Here is a 25,906-nt window from a genome sequence, read left to right as displayed (position 1 = left end):
AAATATATTTGTTATCATCAAAATCAACAAGGGATTCATAAAAACCTTTGGGCTAACAGAAACATCCAAACATGCTCTCAATTTTTACAACCGGGATGACGAATATACCCCCAACAATTCAAGCAAGGGCTGCCCCTTGTCGTTCAATATATCCGGCGCATTTTGTCCTCTACAAACCCTACCCTCATTTTTGTGAGCACACCTTTTAGAAGAGAGAAGTCTGGAGTGGAGGTTTAACAGTTCTTGCCGAACAGAGCACCATTTTCGTCGATCTGCAGCCTCATTTCTCCCTTCCCTTTTATTGTCCGTGATAAGGAATTGAAACTATACTGGGTTTCACTTCCATATGTGGATGGAATAGGTTCGAGATGAGGTGGTGGTTAACATTATTCTACTTTGATATCAGAGCAGATAAGTATAGATCCTGTCATGTGTTCGAACACAACTCTACCTAATGATAAAATATTTGGACGAATGTGTTTAGCCCACAATTGCATAATATTCTTCAATCTTGTTATGCACGCCAAGCCTTGATTGGCGTTGTATTCTCCTGAAATTGGAAGGTCAAACACCAAAAAAATGTACATAGTCAAACACAATATGAAGCTACATACGCATGTAATAAATTGTTATTTTTGAACAACTAAGAAAATCTATTAATTTTCGAATGGATCATATACAAAGACTAAAAGGAAATGGTTATCAAACATCACAAGTCACAACCGACAATATACATTTCTACCAGGTCACCACCTTGCCTCATATATATTCTCAAGATTTTTTTATATGCGTACATAAGACAGAGAATTTGAAACTCTGAATTATATCTTTTGCTTGAAGTGGATAGACCAAGCAAAATCATCATCTTTGGGTTCTAAGGAGAAAGGATAGAGGATCTCGAGAACCTCTTGGCATCCCCTGATAAAATCCTCTTGGTCTTTTTTGCTATGTAACCCAATTACTATAATATTAGAATCTAAAATTAGTAAGGGCCTGCTTGGCTGCTTGATTTTTGCCTTCTGGATTGTGCAGTTTTTGCTTTTGGGTGTTTAGTGCTAGCCAATCTGAGAATGCATTGTGGTTTAAAATGCAGAATCTAAGAATCAACTCAACCCTTTCAGACGTAAATGTTTCCATTTCACAAATATTTGTGTTCCTGTTTCGGCTCCAAAATGGCTCAAGGACTGAGCGGGCGTGCCAAAACTTGTCGCGTCTAACGTAAAGGGCTGAGCGTCCCTGTTCTGACTTCTAGATCTGAGAGGGCAATAGTGCTGCAACCTAAGGGCTGGATTGCAGTGAAGGTCCGTGGTTTTGCCTCTTCGTGCGAGGACTTAATAATTTCCTAACCGTGTAGGAAAGAAAGTAATAACGTAGAATTACTTTACTATATCGTAATAATAAAGTAAGGGATGAAGAGAGATATGAATAACTTTATTATGTTTCGTAATAATAAAGTTGGGGTACAAGAGAGATAGAAACCCGAATTACTTGGTGAAGTAATTGAGTGAGGGTGAGAAAATAGAGATAGTTGCTTCGCTGGGAAGGCTTTGGTTTTAAGCGTTGAGCTTGATTGGTGTGGGAACCCTTTTTTCTTCTTGAGTTCCTCTATTTATAGGCCACGGCTTCTTGTGAGTTTGCATGGGAATGGGTTTTCCGCCCTTTCTTCTCGTAATGACAAGTGTCCCATGTATCTTCTCATCATGGGATCATGGGCGGTTGAGAGGAGTTGATAAAAGTGAATATCAATTACCCATGTGTGAAATCTTGATCATGGGTGGTTAAGAGAATAATGGGCCATGTCTTTCTCCCCCACCTCCTATTTTCATGGGCAGTTTGGCAAGTAATGGGCCATGTCATCCCTTTTCCCGTGAGTAGCAAACTTCCAGCCATTTGACTCGGTCAAAATGGCTTTCATCAGTCAATCAACTTCCTCTTTCCTTTCCACCTTTCGTGGACCACTTGGGTAATGGGCCATTTAATTAAATTAAATGGCCTATTAATATGTTTAACCCACAAAAACACATAATTAACTTCCATGGGCATGGGCCAACTAATTCTTTTTTGCAAATAGGCCCAGAAACACTAAGCCCATGGCCGAATTAAATTAAAATTAATCGGGCCCAATAAATATTGTCTTGGCCCATTAATTTTAACCCAATACCTCTTTATTTTTGGCCCAATTTAATTAAAAGATAATCAAATGGCCTTCCAACGCTTGCCCAGGACTGGGTGTCAAAAACGGGTGTAAACAATGCCCCCCATGCCATGATCTTGTTCAAGATCTAGGCTTGTAAATTAGGACAAAGTACAGTTTTTGGCATAACCAAACGAGTCCTTATTGCTAGATTTGAAAAAACAATCAGGCTTTATTTAGCCTAAGAATTTTTCAAAAGTTCAAATATTTACACTTAAAAAGATAATCAGGCCATAATAAGCCTAACCACTTTTCAAGTTCCAAAGTATATCTCCTTAATTGAGTTTGGATCCCTCTATTTTGAATCTCAACAATTTTCGAGATAAATTACCCCTTAAGGAGTCCTGCTGGCAGCAACAACTATCACCATTTTAGGCCTGAGGGACACTGAACTGTTTGTTTGTTTTTTAAAAACAGTGCGCCGAAACCTCCAATCGTTGCTTCATTGTCTAGATGACCAAGAAAATAGGGTGCACCTCCAATCGTTGCTTCATTGTCTAGATGACCATGAAAATAGGGTGCACCTCCAATCATTGCTTGATTGTCTAGATGACCAGGAAAATAGGGTGCAGAGCAATTCGTCCTTTACATGATCAAGGACCTCCTAAATGCACGCCAATTTTGTTTTGTTTTTTTTGTTTTGTTTAATCTCAAGACATCCCTCCAATATGCATTTCTTTTAGGAACATAAATCTTGAAAGTCAGAATAAAAAACATTCTCTCCACACGACACTCCCACCCCTTTGGCTAACGTTCATGGCCGGTACTTCTATCATCTTTGGTCCTCCACTGCCAGTCTAGTATGCCGGCCCCTTTCCGTAACCCTCCTCTCCCATTGTCCTCTGCAATATACTACGACTTTCTGTTACCACAGATCTATAACCTTGGAAGGTGTGTGTCGAGTAGAGTTAGTTGTTGTGCCTTTAGAATCTCCCAATAACCGCAATTTTCGCCCAAACATGGTTGAAAGGAGGGACCATAGGTATCATACTGTTCCTGAGTTTTCCAAGAATAAAACAAATTTGACGGTCCTTTGGCTAATTTTCCAATGTGGACTGGAAGAAGAAGTGGAAAGGGAGAGACGGGAAAATGCAAGCTAAAGAGGCAGATGCAAGATTTTAGTTATGGAGTGACAAAAACGTAAAGAATTTTTCTTTGTATATAAAACACTCTACAGAATAAATATTTAGTTTGGTTAAAAACTTATCAGACCTAATTTGTTATGTTTTATTGAGCTATAAGATTTACTTATTTACAAATTTAAGTGAATTTTTATTTTTTCCAGGTTTGTAGTATAATATAATTCCACAATACAAAAAAAATAAAAAATTTACAGCAGAGTATACAATTAATTTAAGTGCATATTTTGAACCCCCAGGTGGTTCGCTTAAACCTCCTCAAAATGGACAGGGGGATGCTGCAAAGCATCTCTCTGCAAGCGGTGCCGAGCGACCGATCCGACCGTTCATCTCGACACGGACGGCTGTGATTGAATCTGATTGTCCCATATAAATTTGAACTATCTATTGCTCTGTTAAGGTCCGAGCCGTCGATTGCCGAGATGAATGGCCAGATCGGCCGCTTGCTTGCTTTGCAGCTAGCATATATTACATCACTTTTACATACAATATGTGTCTTTTTATGCTTGTGTATGCAAATTATTAATTCTTCCATGCCCAAGTCGAAAGAAAGACACCCATATACTATGATTAGTCAACATAAATTGACTTAGAATAGCAACCCATAACGATGCTAAATTAAAACCCCTGGGAAAATTTGGCTCAAGGAAGAAAATGACTGATCAAGGGCGACAGATGACCAAACAATTCAAATCTTTCTTTTCCAAGAAGGTTCCCTCTTTCTTCTTCTACCAGCATAAGTCAAAAGTTTTTTGGTTCACTTATATTAATAGTAACAATTATTACTTTGTATGTTGATCAAAGGGATTTTGATTTAAAACGTTTAACATTGTGGTTTGGCCAAATTAAAATAAATAATATTTTTTTATCGGCAAAAGTAACATTTTATTAGGAAAAGGGAAAGGAAGTCCAACCAATCATACCACAATCACGATTGTGATGGCACCACCATTGATGGATTTAGCTATACAACTGTTAGCCTAGGAAATATTGTGCCACAAAATTTAGCAATTTTTTGTGTGTGCGTGCTCAATAACAGAAATAGAAACTCAAATTTCTTTATTCCATTGAGTTAGAAGCTCTTACACGTCCATGAATGCACATGGTGGTTTCCTAAGGGTTTTGCCCTGATTAAAAACCTTGGCCAATAACGTGTGGACCAATTAAAGCTAGCCACGTCATGTTTGCTATATTAGCCAATTCTTATTGTTTCGTTGTTTCTATCAAAAAACATTCCAATCCAAATAAGATGAAAGCGGTGAGACAATAGTTTTTCCTTTTCGGTCTGTCCTTGTCCTTCTTTCTAATCTTTGTACCTTTCAGAGATTAATAAAATTCTTTTACTGAGAAAAAAATAAAGAAAAGCAGTGGGATAGTGTTTTGTGTCCTCTCTGGCACTAGTCGTTCTAATTTTTTAAGCTTTATTTTTTCTTTCTAGGACTTAAGTGTGACCCTTTTTTTTTGAACGGCGAAAAAAGGAATATTATTGATAGAGATACTGGAGTACAAAAAGATAGCATTCCAATGTGAGAGTAATATCGCAATAATGTTGGCACCATATCTCACGACAATCGTATGCTATTCAATCCTGAGGATTGACAAGAGATCAATCCAAACTGAGAACAACTTAAAAGAACTCCCAATTATCAATTGGATCAGCCAAGATAGGTAAAGAAGCATGATGCTTCACCAATCAGCTTTTCCAAATAGTTGCATAGTCCATTCCCAAACAATGTAGAAGCATAATCCAATCCGTTAATGTAACATGGTCATTATAATGAAGTATCCAAATCCACTCAATGCTGTAGGTAGATAGCCATGAGCTCCCAGACCATACCATATCAGCAGATTTCACACCAACCGTAGCAAGATATAGCAGAGTTTACTAAGTGAGTCCCCGAATAGAAGTCAGCAAAACAAGGCTGTATCCCTTTTGGAGCAGTCCTGACATTCCTAAGAGTTCCTAATTTTAATGAGATCCCCTCCTAGGCACCATGGCCCAGAGAACAGTGTTCTCAAGTTTAATGGTCTTTCTCATAACATCCTTCTTCCATAAATATTGTCCAAAACACATGGAAAGTACTAAGAAAGAGCACCTCTCATATATTATTATGAATTTTCTTGATCCTCCAGTTTCCTCGAAGCAATAAACTTTTGAGTTAGTCCACCAGCAGTTCCAACAGCATCTTTTTTCTTCAAATATCTTCTTTATTCTCCTCTTTTCTCCATTTTGGTTAGTCCTCTAACACTTTTGGTGGGGGATACAAGTCTTTAAGTGTGACCTTCTTTCTTTTCGACACTTGCTCGCCAGCGATTATACAACTCAGCAACAAGCAGTTATCGACAAAATTTTTACTGCACGTACGTCAAGATCGAAGTTTGAGTTTCACCATGTGCTCCAAGCATTACAATTACAAAAAAGATTCATCCTCGTTAAGTACCTACAAAAATTAAAACAACAATTTTTGGGCGACAAAATCGTGCTAGTATTTACCTATTGAATTAACATCATGGTGTTCTCGATCGGTTTCTGTTCCATTTATGGGTGCATTTTCCACTAAAGGCTTGATGGCTCAACGGGGGCAGACACATGCCAGGGTGGGTGTCTGGCCCCTACAAAACTCTAAATACTTCACTAATTATAGTACTATATTTTTATGTTAATTTGAGAAAGTTATAGGGGATTGGTGGCCTTCGAGTTCCTTAGGTGAAAAACATTCTTAACAATTCGGTAAACATGTGAAAAAAACCTCTAAAATTTTAAGTTATTTACAATCTTTTGGTCATGTGTATAAAATTTTAAGTAGCAACATATATTAACGAATATATTTTCTGTTGTCAATATAGAATACATGTGGTTCCGGGTTCGGACTCCGATTAAGTACAAGTTATGTATCTCTGTCATGCAATAATGCAATAACTATCGGACTAAACTGAAGTGACAACCTATGGCCATTCTTCTCTACACATCTCGAGGAATTTGAAAGTGTTGTGTACTTTCTCTTTCACCATAAGCACCCTTTTCTTTTCTTTTCTTTTTTCCAGATCTTTATTCATCTAAATATATCGTACTATGATTCTATCAATTCATTTTTTCGCATATATATGAATGGGTAATAAACGTAAATTCACTTGAATTAAGGACAAATATTAAAGGGCGCGCAATGATAAAAAAGATGTTCCCATCTAGTAACTACCTTGGCCATCCAGAATAATTTATGGAGGTAGTATACATCAGATTGTTTTTCAATATCATTTTTAAACCATTTGTCAGTAAAATTACATTTGGAAGTTAAAATTTTTTGGTGGTTCAAAAGACAGATCAAAATGGGAACACTACAAAGTGTGGTTGGTTTCTTACTCTCCCTATCAAGCGAGAGGTCCTGAGTTTGAAATCTCATGAAATAGGTGCTAAACTCCCGTGGTAACTACTAGTAATAAGTTAATAACCAACTCCTAACTTCCAATCGTTTGGGGAAAAAAAAAAAGAGACTCGAATCATTAGCAACATTGGCATAAGGTTGGGTAGGCCCTGAGATTTGGGGGTTTATTCCTCTCTAAGATTTTACGTTCGAAATCTCTTAGGTGCTATCAACTCCTTTGGATCAACCCATACAGAGTTTTTCTTGGACTTTAATTGGCATTCCTAGCTTGTAAGTAGACGGTAGAATAGGTCCCCAGAATTAGTTGAGGTGCGTTTCAGCTGGCCTGAACACCCAAATTATTAAAATAAAAAATAAAAAGTATCTTATCATAGTCCTGTGGACAAAGTAATGGACAGATTGGAAAATTGGAAGAGGGCGAATATCTTGGGTTTCCGTACCTCTTGTTTTCTCTATATAAGCCTTCATCAAAGTACTCTAAATTCAATCAACACATATCGAAAATGGCCCCTCACTTCCCCTTGTATGTTTTCCTCCTTTCTTTAACAATCCCACAATTCATATCCACTTTGGCCGAATTAGATAATTACATTGTCCACATGGACTTATCAGCCATGCCAAAAGCCTTCTCTAGCCACCACACTTGGTACTTGGCCACCATTTCTTCCATACTGGATAACACTAGAGCCACCACCACTACCACCACCACTACCTCTTTGTCCTCCTCCTCTAAGCTCATCTATGGATACAGTAATGCCATCCATGGTTTTAGTGCTAGTCTCTCTCCATCCGAGTACGAAGCGATAAAACAATCCCCGGGCTATGTTTCTTCCTATAGAGATATGCCGGTTAAAATCGACACAACTCACTCGACCGAATTCCTTGGGCTAAAGTCGGAGTCGGGTACGCTGCTAGCTGCAGAACAGGGAAAAGGTGTCATAATTGGGGTGGTCGACACGGGGATATGGCCAGAGAGCAAGAGCTTCAACGACGATGGAATGACTGAAGTGCCCTCAAGGTGGAAAGGAGAGTGCGAAACTGGCACCCAATTCAACTCATCAATGTGCAACAAGAAGCTTATTGGAGCTCGTTTCTTCAACAGAGGCCTTCATGCAAAATTCCCCAAATTGGCCTTTTCGATGAACTCCTCACGGGACACCGACGGGCATGGCACCCACACTTCTTCCACGGCAGCCGGGAACTACGTCGAGGGCGCGTCGTATTTCGGCTATGCTTCGGGAACTGCCCGAGGCGTGGCTCCAAGGGCTCACGTGGCCATGTACAAGGCCTTGTGGGACGAAGGTCCGTACTCATCCGACATCATCGCCGCGATTGATCAGGCGATGATCGATGGCGTTGATGTTCTCTCCCTCTCCTTTGGCTCGGACGGTCTCGAATTGTACGAAGACCCCATCGCCATAGCTACATTTGCAGCTATGGAGAAGGGTATTTTTGTCTCTACATCAGCAGGAAACGAGGGGCCTGACATTGCGTCACTCCACAATGGGACCCCTTGGGTCGTCACTGTTGCTGCTGGCACCGTGGACCGGGAATTCCAAGGGCTTATTACCCTTGGCAACAACGTTTCAATCTCAGGCTCTTCTCTCTTTCCAGGGAATTCAAATCCATCTCAATTCCCACTTGTTTTCAAGGGTTTCTGCAATAATACCGAGGAATTGAAAAATGTTGGGCACAAGATTATTGTGTGCCAAGACAAGGACGATTCCCTAGGCGAGCAAGTTTACTATGCCCAAAATTCAAGTGTGACCATGGCGATCTTCGTTACCAACACGAAGGATTTGGAATTCTACATTCAGACCACATTTCCCGCAATTTTTCTCAATCTTGAAAAGGGAGAGATTGTTTTGGACTACATCAAAAACGGTGACGACCCAACGGCGAAAATCGATTTTCATCAAACGGGACTGGGGACTAAACCAGCACCTAAAGTGGCTAGCTATAGCTCAAGAGGCCCATCCCCAAGCTGCCCATTTGTGCTCAAGCCTGACCTTATGGCCCCTGGCTCATTGATCCTAGCCGCATGGCCTCCAAATATTCCAACGGGGGATTTGGCCACCGGGCCGCTTTTCGGTCAGTTCAATATCTTGTCGGGCACGTCCATGGCCTGCCCTCATGGTGCAGGGGTCGCAGCGCTTCTCAAGGCGGCTAGGCCTGATTGGGGCTCGGCCGCCATTCGTTCCGCCATGATGACCACTTCTTATTCGAACGACAACGATTTCAACCCGATTAAAGACCTTGGAAATAACGACAAAGTTGCTACTCCTTTATCCATCGGGTCCGGCCATGTTGACCCAAACAAGGCGCTAGACCCCGGTCTAATATACGATGCGAACATCACAGACTACGTGAATCTTCTTTGTGGATTAAATTTCACCGCAAAACAAATACAAACCATCACGAGGGGGACTCCTTATAATTGTTCAAACCCGACTTTGGACATCAACTACCCTTCTTTCATTGCATTTTTCAACGCAGATGCGCCCGAAACTGTGCAAGAATTTTCTCGTACGGTGACCAACATTGGAGTGGGAATGACGAATTATATAGCGAAAGTGACACCAATGGAGGGGTTCATACTTAAGGTTGTGCCTGAGAAACTGGTTTTTAGAGAGAGGAGCGAGAAGCAGAGCTACAAGGTGAGTATTCAAGGACCGAAAACAATGAAGGAGGGTACGTTGGCGTTTGGGTATCTGACTTGGGTTGAGGTTGAGGGTGACCATGTGGTTCGAAGTCCGATAGTGGCATTAAGTTAGAGTTCATAAGTGTTCAAAATATTTACATGTGTTTAGCCCGCTTATAAGTTTGAGAGTCTGCTACACATAAGTTTACACATGAGTGGACGTGTTGAATGTATAAATAATAAAGTTGTCCATCTCTCTAATAGCTTAAGCTTTTAGATGAGTTGATAGTAACAATCGAATAATAAGTAGTGAGACAAATCGTATTCAGTGTAATAATCTTCCATCAATATTTGTTCTTAAACTGCATTGTCGTAGACAAAGGTCACGGGAAGTGTCTCTACAATGATCATGGGATGTCCACGTTACATTATTTGATAACTCGTGCGTTTGGGCCGAGTCAACTTACACACACTTCTATTAATTGTGGAGGCCTAATTTCACCGCCCTACATTAGACTATTTGAATAAGAATAAAACAGCATGCGTAAAATATTAGAAGAATACTCCACACGTGCAACATGATAGAAGAGAAATTTTTGGGTGCCAAGCGGGTACCACGTGGCGGTACCCGCCGGCGATCAATCCCAGTTTTCCAAATGAGTTTTGGACAGGCTAGATTTATACCTTCTCTCTCCCCCACCTGATCACTCTCCTCTTTTTCTCTCTCTAAAATCACCACCATTGACAGATTTAGCTGTACAGCTGGTGTTCCACTAAGTCTTCTTAAAAAATAAATACTTATTTGCATTTTTAAAGTGTCACACTCCACCCCGGGCTAGCACTCTAATGAGCCCAATCCAACGGGAGGATGCAACTTCAACCACCAACCAATTTATAAAATATAGGTCCTAACAATTAAGTTAATCAACAGTCACTTTATTAATAACGCAAAATATAACGTTCTTACAAATACAACAGAAGTCTCAAGAAAACATTAAACTACTGATAGGCGCGTAAATGTTTACATTAGCGCCCCCTTATTTATCTTTGTTAAGTCTATTTATATTATTAATTGGAGCTTAATGCTTAGTTTGTGTATTTTAGGTGTTTGGAAGCTTAATACGTTAGTTGCCGATCGAAGCTTGAATTGCGTCATATAATTTTTCCTCCACAACACAGTGATGTTTGAAGTGAAATGGGTTGCAGAAAATACAACTCACACGTGTATTTGGTGGGCCCAAAAGCAACATTATTTGGACGAGCATTGGATCTTCTAATTAGGCCTAATAATTATTCGGTGTTTCGACTAAAGAATAAGCCCATGGTTTTCGGCAATTGAAGTACACGGCTGGGATTGAGGGTAATAATGGGGCCAAGAGGGTTTTAATTGGGGAACAGAAGCTTATAAAAGAGGGCTTCCCACGGCAGCTTTTCGGGGGAGGACGGACGAAACGGAGAACGGAGGCGACACAGAAGTTCCGAGTATTGTTTACTATTTTTCTTTCAAGTTTTTCTTTTAAGTTTTAAAGCTTTGTTTAATTACTTGCACTTCGATAACTAGTTTTAATTTTTGTTCTTAATTAAAGTTGTTCGTTGGAATTCGTTTGGTTGTTATCTTTTGCTTGATTTTCATTCTGGAATTATAGAAGCATGATGCAAATTAGGGTTTCTTGTGTTTCTTGGTCAATGCATAGTGAGTAGTCGTACGGATAGGGTCGCGGGGTGATTAGCACACCGTGGCCAGTTCGGACACTGCTCCTATTTTCAAATAATGAGAAAGATAATTTTAGATTGGTAAAATACTTCCCGTAGACGAATCCGAGCATTGTCGGAGCCCATGTGAACGGGAGAATGGGGGTCCAAAACTCATTCTCCGCTGCGCATGGGTAAACGGCGACCATTAGGATTCGCATCTTTCGGGGTATCTTTTCCTCACTAAAATCGAACGTTTTAAGAATACTGAATAGAGCAGGTTAATCCGGACTGGTTGCGAGTGCTATGAATCCTACGACCGTACCTTCCTTTTAATTTTCTGAAAAGTACAATCAATTTCTAGGTTTTAGTTAATCTCTCAATCAAAACGACAAAGGGTGGCTACCTAAGAGCCCGTTTAAATTATAACAACCCGAGTTTTTGTTCAGCACACATTACCGTCTTTGTGGATTCGACTCCGGTCTTACCGGGTATTGTGCTACATCGGTCTCCGCCCTACGCTTGGGGCAACCCATTATTTTAGGTCTAGGAATCGGTCAAGCATTTTTGGCGCCGTTGCTGGGGACGGTAACGTGTGTTAAGAATTCGGGTAGTTATTTTTTATTTGTTTTCTTTTTAGTTCTTTTTTTTTTTTTTTTTTAAATTTTTGAAAAAAAAATGGCCGATTTTGCAAAGTGCTATGGAGGTTATACAAAACAATTTGATTGTTCAGTATCACTTCCTATATTTTATGGTTTGGCCTCAGAAAATTCTTTTTCGCATATTCATGACCTTGAGGAAGCTTTTGCTAGCGATGAAGTGGCTCTTTTACATGTATTCCCAAAATCTTTGCGTGGTCGTGCTCAAAGTTGGTTTATTTTTTTGAGTCCAGGATTGACATGGAGTGAAATTGTCATACAGTTTTTCAAAACTTTCAATCCCTCGTATGAGACTCATATGCTTTTACAAGAACTATCAGATTTCTCTCCACAAGATGATGAGTCTTTGTCACAGTGTTGGGAGCGATTTAAATTTGTTGTATTCTCTTGGTCGAGTTTTAATTGTGAGCTTGGCAGTCTTCTGGTTATCTTTTGCCGTGGTTTAAACCTTAAGCCATGCGAGGTGGATTTTAGGTCCACTGACGAATTCCTGGATAAAGCCCCTGAAGACGCTTGGGATTTCTTAGATGAATTAACCCAAAAGCTCCAATTTTGTGAGTTGACTGAAAGTTCTGAGGATACCAGTTTTGATGGGAGGGAAAAAGAGGAAATAGAGCCACCTTATTTTGATCAATTAGCTGATTCTCTTTCTTGCAATCAAGTTGAAAATTTTCAAGTGATTAATTCTTGTGTATTGGAAGATGAAACAACAGAGTCACTTGGAACTAACGAAATAGTTAGTTCACCTGAAGTGCAACAGCATTCTAGTATACTTGAGATGGATTTTCATGACACGACTCCTGAGGAGTCATTGCCAATAATTGTGCAAAATCCACTTGTTCTTGATGATCAAATACCTCCAGCCATAGATATTGATGTCATCACTCCTATTGAGCATCCACTATTGCAAGAGATTATCACATTAGAACAAATTGACTTTCTTGGTGTTGATAATTTTAATATGGTTTACCATTCATTTTTTCTGACACTCATCAACAACTTGAAAGTTAATTTAGTTCGAAATATGCAATTGGTGGAATTTAAATTTCAAATGCGGCTAAGGCCATTAAGATATTCTAAGTATTTGGTTTTGTGGCATGGTCGCATACAATTTTTAACGGAGTGCTTGAAGTGGGTTGAGATGTTGATTTTGATTGCTCTTCGTAGTGTGATGAATGGTTGGATTTCACGTGATGGGAGTACTGAATGTCATTAACTTTTTTTTGTATAGTTTTTTTTCTTTTCTTTTCTCTTTCTTAGATTAGTTACTTTTATTTTATTTTATTTTATTTTTTTTGTGAGGACTAACATTGCAGGATGCTTTGTTCAAGTTGGGGGGTCTTCTTCCCACTATGTTATTTCTTGCGTAGTTCTCCGTTCCGAGGTGATACCTTTTCCTTCTTTTTCTTTCATGTCCTATATTTTTATTTTTTTTGTATTCAATGAGGACATCGAATGGTTTAAGTTGGGGGGATGGATTACATTGGTAAGTTTTTCTTTCTTCTAATTCTTAAAAATTCAAAAAAATAAAAAATAAAAAATTTGAAAATTTTCCTTTTCGCATGTGATTTGGCACTTGTTGTGATTACTTGTTGAATAATTGAGTTGAGGTGTGTTGCCTACCATAGTGATATCTTTTTTTGGCTTGGTAGTTTTACTTGCTAGCTTGTCTTAAGAAGTTGATCATGGCACTTTGGTATAGCACTATTGCATGTCACGTTTATTTGGGCCTTGACCATTTGTGAGTTGTGACTTAACCAATCTTGATGGCTAGATTAGTGGAGACTTATGCCCTAGTGAGCTTTTGGGCCCTATCTTTTATTCGAAAAAGCTATAAGGACCGATCGGCCGAACCGATAATCTACCGATTATGTGTACTGTGGGCCCTTCTGTACTCTTTCCGTCTCTTGCAAAACTGGCACCAGTAAACTTTCAATATTTTTGAAAATAATGGGGTCCATGCCTTTACCCACTAGGGCCACTACACCTCCTTTATCTTCGAACTCCTTTTTTTCTCTCTCTCTCTCACACTCAGGTTCTGAGTTTACGAAGTCCAAAATCCCTCTCTCTCCCAAAACCACCACCATGGATGCCCACCCCCACACCAACTCCACCAATGCCCGCGCCCACCCCCACCCCCACCCCCACCCCCCGCCCACCTCTGACTAAACTTGTTTTCTCTCTCTTCTTCCCAACACTCTTCTCCTCCTACTTACTTCTTAAGCAAAACCTAGAACATTAGCTTCTCTCTCTCTCTCTCCCACAAGTAAAACGATGCTTCTTCTAGGTAACGAGGACCCAAAACTAAACTTATTTGGCTTCAGTATTGAAGATGCAAGTAATTCCTCCCCTCTGCCTATTCCATAGCCACTGAATTTGCATCAATAAACTTGAAATCATTATTCAAGATGCAAGTGAACACCAATGCCAATCGAACTTCTCCCCAAACGTAGGGAAATTTTAAATAGTTGGAAGGAAGTAAAAAGAGGGTGCAATTCAAATTAAGTTGCTCATGAAATTTCCTTACTCCAAATTAATCTTATCCTTCAAAAAATTTTGTTATTCAATTACGAATCCAGACCTCTCAACATTGGCTCCAAAAAGAGCAAGAACAGAGGCTTACTGTTGATTTGGGTTTCTTGATAGAGGCTTGATAGACCCAAAATTCTCTTCAAAACAGAGCAAAAAGAAAGATGTTTATGTCTTTGATACTTTTGATTTGGGGACAGGTGATTTGTGTTTATTGATAGAGGCTTGACAGAGCATCTGTGACTGCGTTGCCAGCGAAGAGAAAGATGTAGAGCTGCTTTTGGCGATGATGGCGTAGCGGCTGATGCAGTATGTAGAGAGAGATGGTTCTTATAGTGGGACGACGACAATGGTGGCAGTCGGACTCAGTGTCGTGGGCGCAGAGCGTTGGTGGTTTTGGCGTGCAGGTGGGCGTCCATGGTGGAGAGAAAAGAATTAGTGAATAGAGAGAGAGAGAGAGAGAGAGAGCAGTTTTTGGTAAAGGTCGCGTGTGCCCTAAAGGTGTAGGCCCCACATTTCAAAAATTTCAGAAGTTTTGGTTAACAAGAGAGAGGAGCTAGAGAATGGCCCACAGTCCACGTCAATCGGTATAAAAGCGGTACATCTGATCTGTCCCAATAGTAGGACTCTCTTTTATTGGAGTGGTGTCACTTTAACTCTTAGTTTGTCATGAAAATAATCTATTTGCTGTGGTCTCATTATTCTTAATTGTTGAGTATTGGAACTTGAATGCATAACAATATCTCTTGGGTTTTGGTTCGTCACATGAATGTTACACCCTTTGGAGAGGATTATAGGCATTTTCTTGATATTTGGGCCAGTTCGTTCCTTTTCACATTTATCCCTTGCAAGCCACTTTGAGCCTTATATATTTAGCCTTTTTTTGGTTAGCTCCACTTTCCATATTTTGTTTGGAGAAAGGCAAAAATATAAAGGTGTAATTTTTGGATAGATTGTGAACTTTTTTACTTGAATTGGTGGTGCCCCTTAAAAAAAAAAAGAAAACAAAATAGAAGAAAAAAAACAAAAGAAAGAGAAAAATAGAAGGGGCGCCGATATAGATGAAAAGGAGGAATCGTACTTTTATTGCTGAAAAATGTTAAAAGGTTAGAAGGGGAGATAAGGTGGTGTTGAAAAGAGTGAGAAAATGGGCGCACATTGTTAAATTAGCCCCAAGTTGTTTGCCTATTCTCAAACATGTGATGTTTTACCCTAGCCTTTACACACTTTCAATTATCCAACGTTACAACCAAAATTAAAGTCCTATTTGATCCTAGGGGTGATGGAAAGTGGATTGATGGGTGTGAAAGAGAGTTCCAATACTTGGTATTCTATTCATGAGACTGTGTGTTCACCATACAAAGCGTTCTTTTCGTGTCATAGTGTGCGAGTGTTTTGATTTCATATATATAACATCTAACCGCACACTTGAGAGTTCATATTATGCACCTTGTTTGGAGTAATTTTATTTCTGAGTGCAAGACACAGTGAGAATTGCAGTCAAGACTCAGTCCGGAGAGAGCGGTTAGTTATTGAACACTTTTGGTTGAGGCCCATGTCATACACACATGCTAAGCCTAGGTGTCATGGTTTATTTCTTGACTTGATAGCGTTTGGAACTATTTATGCTTTCTTATATTTTTGTGGTAACTGCGCATTCTTTACTTGATGGACCAATGAGTTGTATGACAAGTTTTGGATTCCACGTGTAAAGGGATCCGCGGTGTTTTGTGGATGATCACTGCTGAAAATCCTCACGAGACTTCACTCGTCCTACCGGGGCCGCCTGGGGGTTTAAAAGAACTATCAATTTTAATTTATTTTCTTTAGTTGCATTTTATTTACTTTGCTCGGGACTAGCAAAGTGTAAGTTGGGGGGTGTGATAGGCGCGTAAATGTTTACATTAGCGCCTCCTTATTTATCTTTGTTAAGTCTATTTATATTATTAATTGGAGCTTAATGCTTAGTTTGTGTATTTTAGGTGTTTGGAAGCTTAATACGTTAGTTGCCGATCGAAGCTTGAATTGCGTCATATAATTTTTCCTCCACAACACAGTGATGTTTGAAGTGAAATGGGTTGCAGAAAATACAACTCACACGTGTATTTGGTGGGCCCAAAAGCAACATTATTTGGACGAGCATTGGATCTTCTAATTAGGCCTAATAATTATTCGGTGTTTCGACTAAAGAATAAGCCCATGGTTTTCGGCAATTGAAGTACACGGCTGGGATTGAGGGTAATAATGGGGCCAATAGGGTTTTAATTGGGGAACAGAAGCTTATAAAAGAGGGCTTCCCACGGCAGCTTTTCGGGGGAGGACGGACGAAACGGAGAACGGAGGCGACACAGAAGTTCCGAGTATTGTTTACTATTTTTCTTTCAAGTTTTTCTTTTAAGTTTTAAAGCTTTGTTTAATTACTTGCACTTCGATAACTAGTTTTAATTTTTGTTCTTAATTAAAGTTGTTCGTTGGAATTCGTTTGGTTGTTATCTTTTGCTTGATTTTCATTCTGGAATTATAGAAGCATGATGCAAATTAGGGTTTCTTGTGTTTCTTGGTCAATGCATAGTGAGTAGTCGTACGGATAGGGTCGCGGGGTGATTAGCACACCGTGGCCAGTTCGGACACTGCTCCTATTTTCAAATAATGAGAAAGATAATTTTAGATTGGTAAAATACTTCCCGTAGACGAATCCGGGCATTGTCGGAGCCCATGTGAACGGGAGAATGGGGGTCCAAAACTCATTCTCCGCTGCGCATGGGTAAACGGCGACCATTAGGATTCGCATCTTTCGGGGTATCTTTTCCTCACTAAAATCGAACGTTTTAAGAATACTGAATAGAGCAGGTTAATCCGGACTGGTTGCGAGTGCTATGAATCCTACGACCGTACCTTCCTTTTAATTTTCTGAAAAGTACAATCAATTTCTAGGTTTTAGTTAATCTCTCAATCAAAACGACAAAGGGTGGCTACCTAAGAGCCCGTTTAAATTATAACAACCCGAGTTTTTGTTCAGCACACATTACCGTCTTTGTGGATTCGACTCCGGTCTTACCGGGTATTGTGCTACATCGGTCTCCGCCCTACGCTTGGGGCAACCCATTATTTTAGGTCTAGGAATCGGTCAAGCAACTACACAACAAACTAATTTTAACATGAGCTGCAACTAGATTTCTTAATTTTCTATAGTATCTCACCAAAACTTGTCATGCCTCCCTGACATGCTACCCTAAACGAGGGTACACCACACGACAATCAGCAGTGGATATCTATAACGTCTGCAAAATTGAATTCCAGAATGAAATCCAGGAGTGTTTATGAGACATGAATGCAATTCCATATTAAAGGTACAACTAAAAGATTAATCTCAACTTGTTAACAGTTTATCGAGAAATTAAAAGCAACACTGGGCACACAGCCAATAATTTAAGGAATAAAAGCCTTTTGGCATAAAGCCAATCACCGGGAACACAACCAATAACTTAAGGCATAAAAGCCTTTTGGCATAAAATCAATCATCGGGCACTAAGCCAACATTCAAGTTCAATTCAATATAAAACAACATCTATGAATTAAACACTCACCTTGTACTCCAAAAGAAAGAACAACTTATAGTTTCGGTGCTCCTTGATTCACCGACTCGTCACTTATCCACAAGCCAAACATTTTAGTATAGAAATACTTGAAAGGCTTAACAAATGTAAAACATAAATAAGTTCACCAATTCGCACCCCAAACCAAGAATCTCACAAACACACACACACAATCTAACAGAACCACTGATCAAATTCTGACTATAGTATTTTGTAGGTTTAGAGTTAGATTCTGAGACTACAAACATTAGAAAGTAGACATCAATCTAGATATAAAATTTTCCTTAATCGGAGTTCGAATGACCAAGATACGCTCAACTGAAGTTACACATTTAAAGCAGAACTTATAGTTTTCAGCAGAACGGTCTGTGTTCAAAACCTCATTAATTAACATCAAAAGGATTTTAAGGAATTTCCAGTTGATGTCTGGCTTGAAGATAAATTTTTCAAAGAGTTCCTTGTGTGGTATTAATGTCAGTCATCAAGATGTGCTCTCCTTTGCTCAAATGATGGGGTGCAAAGTAGAAGTTTTGCCAATCAAATATCTTGGTTTACCGTTGGGAGCAAATCCAAGAAGTGTGAAAACGTGGGAACCAGTGATTGATAGAACTCAAAAGATATTGAGCTTATGGAGAAGTAGAGCTATGTCTGCTGGAGGAAGACTCAATCAAATTAATTCCAACATGACCAACCTACCTGTGTACTTTGTGTCGATCTTCAAGATGATGGTGGCAGTGGCGAAAAAATTGGAAAAGCTACAGCGTCAATTCTTTTGGGGCGATACTATCGACAAGAAGAAGTTGCATTTCGTTAAATGGGAGAGTATAACAAAGAAGAAAGAAGCTGGTGGTCTAGGGGTGAAGAGACTTTTGTAACAAAACTTGGCATCGCTGGCTAAATGGTGGTGGAGATTCAACAAAGACGACAACTCCCTATGGGTGAGAGTGGTGCGAGATAAATACAAATTAGACCAGAGGAGCTGGTTGCCACACCGTCTAGTGAGAGGTTCAGTTTCTACTTTGTGGAAAGATATTTGTTCAATTGGTGATCTTGGGTCAAGTATTGGAGGAATTGTGCAAGAGGGTTTCGAAATACATGTTTTTTTGGGTCAGAATACATATTTTTGGAACCACAGATGGTTAGGTCCCCAAACTCTTAAAGAAGCATTTCCTAGACTGTTTTTGCTATCGACTCAATAGGATGAGGTGGTTAGTAACATTTGGAACGGGACGGGAAACGGAAATTGGGGGCTGATTTTTAAGAGAGACTTGCGTGAAACGGAGAGCCGGATGCTAACAGATTTGATAATAAGATTGCAGTCTTATCATATGGATCCATCTAAACCTGACAATATGCAATGGAGATGGACACAAAATAAGAACTTCACGGTAAGGTCGGTATATGAGCAATGGGAAGTGCAGACTCAGGATAGAAACTTGGGATCCGTGTGGAGAAACTTATGCCCCCCAAAGGTCGAAATTTTGGTGTGGAAGGCTATTCAGGAGAGGTTGGCTACAAGGTCTGTTCTAATTAGCAAGAATGTTGCCTTGAATGATCACTTATGCCCATTTTGCTCTCTGCTTCTGGAAACCCCCAACCATTTATTTCTTCACTGCCAATTCTCTTGGTTTGTTTGCTCTCAAATTTTGGATTGGTGGCACACCAACTGGGTATGCCCATCCTCGGTTGCGGGTCTCATGGGCTGGTGGTTCGACAATAGCTATCGCAACTTGGAAAAACATATGTGGGAAGTGTGTTTTTATGAACAATATGGTCCATCTGGGTGATGCGAAATGGGTGTATTTTAAGAATGCGACTGTAAGCACAAAGGAGGTGGTGGACACAATTAAATTCAGGGTGGCCTTGTGGATCAAAGTTAAATTCAATATTAGGTTGTACTCCGTGGAGGATTTTAAAATGTTTCTGGATGGTATTCAATTGCTAAAATTGTAATCTGTTTTGGCGTTTATCATTCAACTTCGTGCTGGATGATTAACGCTTCCCCCTCCCTCGATTGAGTTTTGAGCAACTGTGCTCCTCAGCCTCCCCTCTCGATGTTTCCCTTCGATCTTTATAAAACTTCCGTTTGCTGAGTAAACAAAAAAAAAATCACCTACTCAATATTTTCCAATAATTCCAACACCAAAACATCACCAATTGATCAAGGTTTAAGATCCATGAGAACCCATAGTCAGTAACACATACAACTATGATAAAATTGATGAAAAATATAGCTCCAAAAGCTACCCAGATTTCAAGAATTACCAAACTATTAACTTCGGAACAAAACTTATTTTGTCTAGAAGGAATTAAGGCACAAACCTTACATATTCAGAAAGGTATGTAAGTCTAGTTTCAAAATCAAGAAACGGTGCATAAAGCCGATACCCGAGCTAGGAGATATGTTCGTTTCTTCTATACGTGTCGGTGCTGTCAGGACATACACAAATCTGACAGCGGTTTGGTCTGTGATTTTTATCTTTTTCCACACTTCATATAAAATTCTGAAATTTTTATAGCATAAGCTACACACATAGAGGCATCTATAGTAAAAATACCAGAAATTTAAAAAGTTGAGCAATTAATTTTCTAAACAATTAATTTTTTGATTCACAGCTGTCAAATCGTTTAAAAAAAAAGGAGAGAACAAATAGTCATACCTGTGGAGAGAGAACTGGAGAGAGGGCTAGAGTCAGGGAGACATGAAAGAGAACCGGAAAGAAAATGATTAGGGAGAGAGGGAGAAATTCGTTAACACAAAATTTGACTTAACCAAAAATTTGTTCAAAATTCGTAATTTTGAACAAATTATTAATCATTACCAAAATTCATTCACCCAAAAGGCAAATAAATCTTTACTGAAATTTGTTGTCCACCCAAAGTCAAATAAATCATTACCAAAATTCGTTCACCCAATCAACGGCCGGCATTATAGCATGTGAATATATTATCTTACCCGATTTATAGCATGTCATTGTATTTTCGAATAGCATGTCATTATATTCCCCAATCAACGGCAATATTTGGAAGAATCATTACCAAAAATCGATTTCGGTCCATTGTTTTTTTTTTGGGTCGGGGTCGGTTCCCAGCTACATTACCCCAAATTGAGTGGTTCAGTCCCAAACACTCCAAAAACCGAACCGAACTGACTGATTTTTATCCCTAAATATGATAAAGAATCAACATATACATGCACTAGCGAATGCCCGTGCTTGAAGGCATGGCGCACCACATTTTGAAGACAACTAAAGCTACCGGTCGAACAATGAGCAAAAGGAGGACACGTTGAAAAATAATGGGTAGAAACAAACTAAACTTTAGTATATGTGCAGACAAATTGAGGTGCAAATAATATTCAAGTTTTACACAAATTTTCAAAATCCATAAATCACCCAACACACGTGATAAAAATTAACTACTGTCAAACCAAATATATTTTTGTAAAACATAACCTAACAAATAAAATGTCATTATGAAAGTTCCAATGTTTTAACAAAGCTTTTATCAAGACGACCTCATTATCTCTTTGCCAGTCCTCGACTTTCCTACATAAATAAGATTAAAAATTATTAAATTCATCGCAAATAAATATGAGCTGGCAATGAAATCAAAAAGGACAACTTATCACCCCTACAATAATTTTAATTGTTTATTACCTTTGAAAATGTACTAACACTCTTCTAACCAATGAACTTTTAATACAAAAGTCACCACAGGGGCACAATGATCAAAGCATCCAAATTTTGGACCAGGAATAATAAACACATATGGGCATTCATAAAATTGAGAAATATAGTCTTTGAGCATTTGCACCCCATTATCCTGGCAGAACAAATAAAGGTATTCACAAATAAAGGTAAGGGCATTCACAAATAAATGTATTACTATATTATTTAATTCTATACAGTGTGATTTATGTACAGCTTTTTAGTATTTATCTTTAACATTAATTTCTTCAAATATGAGGGGACACATTGTAAGATGAATTCTGCCTTCGTATCCTTTACCAAGTGTAGGTATAAAGCAATAATTGTTCATTTGAAAATATTGTAGTATTTTTGAATAGTATATATAATTTCACGTCAGCAGGATAAAAATCGCAGTTTATATGGTATACACAAATATGCTTGTCGTGGAAAGAATGCTTGTGGAAAGAATGCTTACCAATTAAGTGGTCGATTTCCATATTCTGCTCTACAACTGCTATCTGATGATCTGCATGCGTCTCAACACAATTAATCACTCGAAGCGTATTAATTTCATTCTCAATGATCATCTTGCAACTCTGGACACATCAAAGGAGATACTTGCATGAAAAGAAAATTCAAATAACTCAACTAAGACATGTAAGAATAACAAAAAAACAGAAAGAAATCATGACAGACTCAATACTTGTGTGCCTTCGGCACTCCTAATAGAAAGAAATCATGACAGACTCAATACCCGTGCGTTGGAGTAAAGCAAAAGAAAATTCACCATAATTTAATTATTTCGGGCTTGGAAATCAGTGTAGTGTGTGGCATAAATAATTGGGACAAATAATTTAAAGTATTAATTATTTTAACCTAGTGAATATTACATGTGTTTTTAAACAGGCAATTGCAACACATTTTATTTAACAAATTCGCAGCTCACTGTTAGTAGCTGGTACAATATTCACTAGTTAAACTGTTTAGATTACAAATTTTAAAAAATAGATCAGGCAATCTTCGTCCGTTTAATCCAAAAAAATCAAACCCTTTTTACTCAACTATAAAAAAAAAATTAAAAAATAATAATAATAAAAAAGATTAAACAAACGAGGAGATAGAGAGAGAACCATGCATTGGAGGTACACCAAAAGAAAACAATAGAATATCTATACAAATAAATGGAACCACTCAATTCAATTCTTGTAGTCTTGGAAGCTACCAACTATATAAAAATTTCTCCCACAATTTTACTCCACCTGAATCTACAACTACACCCCAAAATTACCACTTCTCAGATCGGTTCATTTCCTCCAACTTCCTTGGCTATCTGCCAACAAATTCATGGTTTGCCCCTTTCAGTATTGAAATGTGATAGAGTTATAACTTTCAAAAGAACACTTCATGACATCTATATAAGGGAAAAGATTAAAATAAAAAGGTCACTGTTTCATGGAGGAAAAAAAGATTTGACAAAAGCACGATTAACTTGCACATTAAAATAATCCATGCTGGTGCCAATGTGTAGGCATATAACTGTAGCAAAATAGCATTCATGAACATTAGTAATAGTTTTGGATTAAAAAAAACATTAGTAGTACCTCGAATTTAAGCTCAACACCAAATTTCTCTAAATATATTTTTGTTGATCTATGTTGCAATAAAATATTAGAAAAAAAGAAGAAGGTAGAAGAAAATAACAAAGTTAGGATTAACGTAAAAGACCCAAGATTGTCGACAACAAACAAAAAAAAAAACGTGAAAGACCCAAAACTATTCTCTCACACTCATATTTTTTCTCCCAATTTTTGCCAAAAGAAATCCAATATGAGTAAAGAACATACTCGTGGATAAATCTCATTTCTTTCGATGTTTGAACCTCTAAGTTCAAATAGATACATATATTTCATATTCCAACATTGAACCATTGGTATTGCACTGGGAAAATAAAAATAGAGAGGGAAAAAAAATACAAAAAGAAGTAATTGACTCAAGAATTGTGTTGGAGTAAAGAACATACCTAATATGAGTAAAGGACATACTCATGGATAAATCTCGTGCTTTATTAAGACTATGAGAGATAAAGGGAAGGAGGGAGAATTATTTTTTAAAAACATAAAAGGTCCCATAAATCATGGGATTAATTAGTAATAGGATTTTTTGGGTAACTCTAAATTAGGTATTGGAATTCAAAATTCAAACCAATTCTGAAGAATTTTGTATATATCGCATGCATATAGTTTTTTTATATATCCCAAGTGATATGTACGTATTGATTTTAAGAAGGCTAAATCAAATAGCGTTAAGATTTCGTTTTCAGAACTGACAATACATGCCCGAAAGTAACCAATCCCATAAATCATGGGATTACCTATGGATTGGTTTGGAGATATATACGAATTGATTTTTAGAAGGGCTAAATCAAATACCATTTAGGTTTTCTTTTTTATTGGAATGAGTATTTTAGGTTTCCTTTCATCAATTCTTTTCAAATATTTCTCTAGCAATACTATTCGCAAATCTCAACCGTTGAAAAAATATGTACTGATCCTAGGGTCGAAAATCCTAGGGTTTTGAAAACATCCCTCCTATATTATATAGATGTGATTTCCGAAAAATCTTAGAAGTAGCCGAAAATGTAGAAGTATGATATAGATGTGATTTCAGAAAAATCTTAGAAGTAGCCAAAAATGTAGAAATATGATAAAAAGAATGTATCTTTTTGTGATTTCGGAAAAATCTTTCCGTGATTTTGGGAAAAAAAACGTATCTGTTACCATACTTGTGGCCGCAAATGTAGAAGTATGATAAATCTTCCTGCTTTGATTTCGGAAACATCTTGCTGTGATTTTAGAAAAGTAGGAGTATCCTTTCTAGATATACTTCTAGCCTTACTACGCATAGATCTCAGCCGTTTAAAAAAATGTGTACCAATCTAATGATCGAAAATATGCGGATTCAAAAACTTCCCTGTCATATTATATAATAGATAGTATGTGATAACAAAAAGTTAATACTTGTTTGATCGAAAACGCAACAATAACTATGCATGAGCACATGCATTTTACAAAAAAACTCACTAAGCTCCGAATTAAGAGAAAAACCATTGAATGATTGTTTCTGGGCCCATTCAATATCCATTGAATATTTTTTTCTTTTCTTTTTTTTTTTTCCTATTGTAGGCCTCTTATGGTACCTCATCCTTTGTGATCCGTATTTGGTCTGCCCTCGATGGTACCCTTTGTCGAGTTCTAATAAAATCTTGTTGCCTATAAAAAAAAAAAGAAGAGAAAAACCCATAACTTTAGCCTTGAAGAATTTAATTTCCATCTAATTATTTGAGTCACTCAAGAATTTTTTATTGAAAATATAGAAAGATAATTTTACTCAATCAATTCAAAATTTAAGAAAGGCAAAAAAAATTGAAGGACGACTTAGTATTGGCTTACCCAATTTTGGAAATCGTTTCTTCCTCTCATGCAGATCATGAAACATATATAATAATAGCACGAAGAACGTATATTGTTTGTTATTACTATTGATACACTCCAAAAACCAAACCGAGCCGACCGATTTTTATCCCTAAATACCATAAAGAATCAACATATACATGTATGTGATAACATAAAGTTAATACTTTGTTTGATCGAAAATGCAACAATAACTTAACTATGCATGAGCACATGCATTTTACAAAAAAACTCACTAAGCTCCGAATTAATTAAGAGAAAAACCCATAACTTTAGCCTTGAAGAATTTAATTTCCATATAATTATTTGAGTCACTCGAGAATTTTTTTTTATTGAAAATATAGAAAGATAATTTTACTCTATCAATTCAAAATTTAAGAAAGGCAAAAAAAAATTGAAGGTCGACTTAGTATTGACTTACCCAATTTGGGAAATCGTTTCTTACTCTCATGCAGATCATGAAACATATATAATAATAGCACGAAGAACGTATATTGTTGATACTAATGATACATTAAACCTTGTCTACAAATGATATAAGTCCCATACCACATTTACGCTGCAATCATGTAATCTAATATATAACCAATACCGAAATGTCAGATATGGATGCTAACAAATAATATTTATAATTTTTAAACTTAAAAATAATATTTTTGCGAGAATAATTTTTTTTTTCACCATTCAAAAGATGTCATGGACATCTATCAAATAAAATCCATACAGAAATACTATGAGTACACTAAGCATGCACGGGTCGAATGTTGCATGCACACACAATTGACAGTACACGTAGAAAATAAAATTGGGCACAAGGTGACTCCCACTCACTACACCAATCACGCACGGACCGGATGTTGCAAGGACCGGACGTTGCACGCACACATGTATTAACACACACTTACATGGAT

General features: G+C 37.9%; 1 protein-coding gene across 1 annotated transcript; it reads left to right on the top strand.

The window, feature by feature from the left end:
• The first annotated feature begins 7,157 nt into the window (after positions 1 to 7,157).
• LOC131331225 (subtilisin-like protease SBT3) lies at positions 7,158 to 9,719 on the top strand. Its single transcript, XM_058365110.1, has one exon. The coding sequence runs from the start codon at positions 7,220 to 7,222 to the stop codon at positions 9,488 to 9,490; it is 2,271 nt and encodes a 756-aa protein (XP_058221093.1). The 5' UTR covers positions 7,158 to 7,219; the 3' UTR covers positions 9,491 to 9,719.
• Positions 9,720 to 25,906: the final 16,187 nt, after the last annotated feature.

Source organism: Rhododendron vialii, chromosome 6a, assembly GCF_030253575.1.
Source record: "Rhododendron vialii isolate Sample 1 chromosome 6a, ASM3025357v1".
NCBI lineage: Eukaryota > Viridiplantae > Streptophyta > Magnoliopsida > Ericales > Ericaceae > Rhododendron > Rhododendron vialii.
Note: the sequence above shows the minus strand (reverse complement) of the source record. Positions and strands in the feature narration are given on the sequence as shown.

Coding starts and splice junctions, on each gene's coding strand:
- LOC131331225 (XM_058365110.1), top strand. CDS start 7,220: ATGGCCCCTCACTTCCCCTTGTATGTTTTCCTCCTTTCTTTAACAATC.